The sequence below is a fragment of the Melopsittacus undulatus genome, chromosome 9, assembly GCF_012275295.1.
Source record: "Melopsittacus undulatus isolate bMelUnd1 chromosome 9, bMelUnd1.mat.Z, whole genome shotgun sequence".
In the NCBI taxonomy this organism is placed as follows: Eukaryota; Metazoa; Chordata; class Aves; order Psittaciformes; family Psittaculidae; genus Melopsittacus; species Melopsittacus undulatus.
Genome location: NC_047535.1, coordinates 16,595,275 through 16,600,937, shown reverse-complemented (window position 1 = coordinate 16,600,937; position 5,663 = coordinate 16,595,275). Strand labels below are relative to the sequence as shown.

Sequence of the window (5,663 nt, the reverse complement as noted above, 5' to 3'; positions counted from 1 at the left end):
GTATTCCACATAAATTAAAAATTAGAAAAACAAACCAAGCAGCACTACATTTGCTGAGGATCTAAAACAATCTTACGAGACTCAGTTTCATTACTTCAATTTGATTAGCTGTGCAATAACTTTCATACTTGGGTTACTGTATTATTACTATTAGCTGAGAATACCAAATGGACAAATTTATAGATAGAAAGATGCAGTAACAGACAAATATACTGGCCAGCATCAGTTGCTTTCGTTGATGTCCTCCTCCATCCCGAAACAGACATTTCCTGCAATACTTACCAGTGAAACAACACTCAGAACCATGTAACTGGATGACCTCTGCATTAGCAACATGACTCTAAACACACACAATATTGAGAAAATTTAACAAACATATTAAAGATTGGTTTTAAACAGTTTTCCAATGATCACTCATTCACAAGTTTTTTAAATAAAAATTTATTACAGAAATTACTTTGAACAAAAAAACCTCAAAACAAACCAAACTAACAGTATCTGTTCTAATTAAAAAAAAAAACAACCCAAAAGTAATATTGTATTCATGCCCTATAGGGTGAAGTGAAGAAATGCTACAGGTATTTCTTTCGCTGTCATTCTGAGACTTCCTAGCATGGACTAACTCACATCTGCATCACAAGAATTAAGAATGAACACAGTCTCTCTCCATGCTTCTCTCCAGAAAGTGCTGCATATTAAAGTATTGCAGACAAACTCCAGTCCTGTTCATTCTGCAGTATTGGAACCAGTGTCTAGGAAAGAAAAAACAAAGTGTAAGCAATACATACATCCACTACAGTTGAGTATAATTTAAAGAGAAGTAAGACTCACTCCCTGATACCTTTGCCCAGCTCAAAAGCATTCCACAGGCATTTTAGGACATATTCTGTACCTACCCACTTCTCTCCACTGCTATTGATGTGGTGCACAAGCTGCCTGAGCTCTTTCAGTTAGCAGCGTTCAGTTAGCCAGCACAAAACTTCAAGGTATTAAAAATACAAGCAGCTTTACTCTGACTTATAGTGATGCACAAACAATTTTACTGTGGAAGGCCATAAGCACATCTGGCTAAATCACACAAACTATGAAAGAGAAAGGGGTTTGCACATCCAGTAGCATAAGCTCCTATTAAGTGTGGGTTATAGTTTATTACCCATCTTGAAACAGATGCAAAAGTGGGCATGATCTTCATAAAATAACTCAGAGCAATTCTCTGTTCTGAACTTTTGTCAGAAGCCCCAGTTAACACCAGTGCAACTGCTGGTATTACTATCATCACTGCTTTCTTGTTAGAGCTATGAGAAAAATACATGACACAGATATGGAGAAAGACAAGGCAGTGTTTATGATGTTTCTTTTAGCAAGTCAGCTCCTTGTGGGGAAAAAAAAGCTATAATGTTAACAGCAACTTTAAATCACCCCATTCTTTAAATCTGATTTGCATCCTTTATCAAGAGTGAAAACTGTTCATACTTGGAAAGTAAGGTTTCTTCTGCTAGCTATAATAGGCACACAAAAAATAAACAGAGTTAAGATTCTATGCTTGACTAATACCAAAAGTTGAGCAAGCAATCAATTATGTCAATTCTTTATGACTTGTAGTCACGCCAGTACCAGGAAGTCATGAAGAATCTGTTTCAGAGGGCTAGAGTATATTTAAATAAAACCCTTTCCATTTTCAGTTCTTTTCACATCACTCCCCAGTGGTGAAACAGGTGACACCATTTCCCACATCTTGAGCAATACTCTGTCAGAGGGATGGTTTTAAAAGCTGTAAACCAGCTTGCCACAAAAGTCATTACATTACTTCTTCTGGTAAGGAATTTCAAGGTACACTGACAAAGGTAACCCAGTCAAGCAGATATGGGACATAAACTCCCATAAGCAGTGTACATACAGTGGGTCTGTTGAGCAATATATAAGTATTGTAGTATTATTTGCAAATGTCTGCATAAACTTGTCATGTCCCCTATGATCAAATCCAGCAGAGAATTCTTAGTTTTCTCTGACAAGTGGTTGCTCAGACTGAAGAGGCTTTCCTTGAATTCAATAAAACATGGTGCTTTTCTCACAACCAGGTTAATACAAGAAAAATCTCCCTACAGAAATTCAATGAAGACTACTTATGACTTCCTAATTGTTCCAGCAGTTCATGCTTCCCAACACCAGGTCTAGAGCAGTCTCTTAACACATTACTGTTTCAGTGCTTATGAGTCAACAAGCATTTAGCTTGGTTTTGTTGCATTTATCATATGTAAAAGGGAGTGCAGAGCACTACTTTTGCCTGAAAAATACAATCAACCTAGCCTTAATCAAACATTTGGTCAAAGCTTTCTATAAGTGATCAAGTCTTGTGTGTCAGTTTATTTATATCATATTCCATACTTACTTTTTCCATCACATGCTACAATTTTCACTTTATCCACTTTTACAAGTTCAGTGACCTCCCTAAATTCAACGTCATTCAGTACAAATGTCCATACGTTGTCACAGAACCTGTATGTATTCAGAGACCCCTTTAAAGAGACAAGAGACATTTTCTGTAGGATGCATCCCAAAAGTAACAGGAAAGTGTTTACTGAACCACATCTCTTCTACCATTAGGTTTGCCATAAAGCCAACCACGAACCTGAATGCATGCAAACTCGGCAAGCAGCAATTCTGAGGAGAACTGCCCTCCAGTGGCTGAAATTCTCAAGACCATTATGGTCTTGAAATCCTTAAGACCATTCCAAGACCATTATGGTTTATCCAAGGGGAAGCTTCACAGGTACGTTAAAGAGTTTCGTAACTTTTCTAATGTGTGTAAATGATCAGAATCAGGCACAATTTCTTAAAAGAATGGCCATAAGAAGAATCAGTTACAGAAGTGATCGTAACAAGATACGAATTCTGCAATTGTTCAAATAAAGCCAGTTTAAAAAATCATGACAGAACTGACCCGTGTGACATAAGGGGGTTACAAAAAAAGTAGTTATGCTCTTTTTAATATATTTGTGTGGTTTAAGTATCTAAAAATCTTAAGAGTTCACTTCATTAATGTATTCTGCATAAACTGCTGAGGAAGTATTAGGACCATTTAATAACTGGTTTGGGATTTTTCTTTAAAATTACAATCAAATTGACATTTTACAATGTGCTGGCTATCTGGCATTCATTACGGTGGCTGGCTGAGAAAAAAAAAAACTCTTATTTTTCTGATACCTACAGAAAATAGCTACAAAATGACCCAGTGTCTTGTACAAGGGCAGATGTACAACTCAGTGTCTTGCAGGTGGGGAGGGAGACTTGCTTCTCTTAGACCTAGCAGAAGTGAGATGAGGCCAGACTTTCAGCTACGTCTGTAATGCAGAGAGACTACAAAAAATGGCAGTGCTACTCATCAAAGCATTTCCCTCTTCCCCTGTTTTCATCCACCCACCAAATCTCTATGAAGTTCATTTGAAAGATCAAATGCAGAGTAAGAAAATAACAAGCCTCACAACTGCATACAGAATAAACCTGTCAGCATTCACTATTTCAGAGTCAAAACAGACCTGAATTTTCACTTGGAGCACTCAGCTTTTAATGGCATTCTGTACCAAAGCTTGGTTACTACACCCCTTGAAGAACTTACATATAGCGTTACCTTACCCTGAAGTTGACCCTGTTCCTGACGCGCTGTGCCAGTGCCGAGTTGATAGCTTTATCAAATTGAAGTAACACCTGAAGGGCCAGCTGAGGAGTGATCTGCTGGGACTAAAGTCGTTGAAAAAATAGGTTTAAGTTACTTCAAAGTAAACTCAAAAAAGCTGTAAAAACTCAAAACAAAGTTCCCATGTAGCAGATTGTGAGGCTGGTGGGGCACTGGAATGGGCTGCCCAAGGATGCTGTGAATGCTCCATCCCTGGCAGTGTTCAAGGCCAGGCTAGAGCCTTGGGTGACATGGTTTAGTGTGAGGTGTCCCTGCCCATGGCATGTGTGTTGGAACTGGATGATCTTCAGGTCCTTTCCAACCCTAACTATTCTATGACCTCTAGAACAACAATCAACACATGAATAATTTTACTGCCTTTTCACCATTTTAAATTTGAGAAAAGGAATTAGGTGCCAACATGATTTTTGTGCTACACAAAGAATTCATCTGGTAAATAACAACTGAAACCAACCAGAGGTGCAGGACATCAGTCAGTGTTCTGGATTAACCTGATGTTTGTTCACTGAGCATCACAAAAGGAAGTCACACATTCTACAGAAAACATTTTCCTTCATACAGGATGTCAAAAAAAAAAGAATTATCAGGACAACTGAGTACCAAAGGCTTTTGATTTCAATCAGGTTTTCCAGCTGTTGGCTGTACTGTACCCAATACAGTAGCCACAAACCTGCTTGAGTAACAAGCCTCTCTATTAAGCTGACTGCATACCCGGGCCCCCCACATACCTGTATGAGCTCGTCCAGGCTCTCCTGCAGACTGTTCCCCAGCGTGGTGTTCCTGTAGAGCTGATAGGCCATGGCTTACTGGGATGGGACAGGACAGGAACCCTCCTCACCATCCACTGCTCTTGTGTACTCGCTGTCGTTTAAAACAAAACAAAACAAAACTAAACCAATACTACTAAAAAAACCCTCTAAAGACCTAATTGTACATTGCACGGTGAGCGCAAGCAGCACTGACAGATCGCTCCGCAAGCCTCCACTAACAATACGAGCGCTCAGAGCACAAAGCACCAACAACGAGCAGACCAGGAATGCGGTACACGGAGGGAGGAGGCCTTGTCCCTGCTGGGCCGACACCGACAGGCCCTTCCCTCGGCCTCCGAAAATCTCCTCGCCCCCCACGGCGCGCTCGGGAAACCTCACGGGAATTGCGGGCCGGCACTGGGCACCGAGCGACCCTGGGCTGGCTGCCGCACTCCGGCCCCAGCGCCGTAATCCCAACCCCGGCCGCCCCACCGAACCCGGCGGATGGCGCCGGTCGCTGCACAGCAGCCACGGGCAGCGCCGCAGGACGGGGGCTCCAGCTCGGGACAGCCCCTCGGCGGCATCAGCCTCACCCGCTCCGAGCAGCCGAAAAGCAGCACGGCTTCCGCGGGCCCGTCACCCGGAAGGGGAATAGCGAGGGCGGGACCCAGACCCGGCCCGTCCCCGGAAGCAGCAGCAGGAGCCGGGGCTCACCGCGTCCATTGAACACTGAGGTGGTGCACAGCGACTGAAAGTGAACAGCTTACACTCACAGCTCAGTGTCTGCAGCTCCCACGTGAGGCTCCTTTTACCTCCTCAGTGACGGAACCCCTCCCATTTTCCTCTGCCACGATACCCGAGCCTGTTAGAGCTGCCGAACGCCTTCGAACTACTCAACTCCAAGATGCTTCAGTTCCACCGCAGTAGTGAACTAGCACCGACAGTGCTCTGGGAACCAAACTCAAATGTTGTGAAGAGGTGGGAGGTGGTGCTGCTTAATCACGGAAAGACGCTCCTATTACCAACGTGTGACTAAGCAGCAAAATGAAACATTGAAAAAGTAGTTATCACATACAGGACTTGTTTCCTAGTTCAAAACTTTCCCCTAAGTATTAACAGCTGACACATTCACAGATACGTTCATGTTACACTGGAACACCCAGGAACACAAACAAGCTCATTTAAAAATAAAGGATCACGACATTCTTGAGAGGTAGGTG

General features: G+C 42.4%; 1 protein-coding gene across 1 annotated transcript; it reads right to left on the bottom strand.

Moving 5' to 3' along the window:
• Positions 1-422: 422 nt before the first annotated feature.
• On the bottom strand, positions 423-5,121 carry GTF2A2 (general transcription factor IIA subunit 2). The gene is made up of 5 exons (XM_005145679.3): positions 5,037-5,121; positions 4,423-4,555; positions 3,634-3,738; positions 2,390-2,516; positions 423-752 (listed from the first exon to the last, which is right to left on the bottom strand). Exons 2-5 carry the CDS (start codon positions 4,492-4,494, stop codon positions 727-729), a joined length of 330 nt encoding a protein of 109 aa, XP_005145736.1. The 5' UTR covers positions 4,495-4,555; positions 5,037-5,121; the 3' UTR covers positions 423-726.
• Between the last annotated feature and the right edge of the window lie 542 nt (positions 5,122-5,663).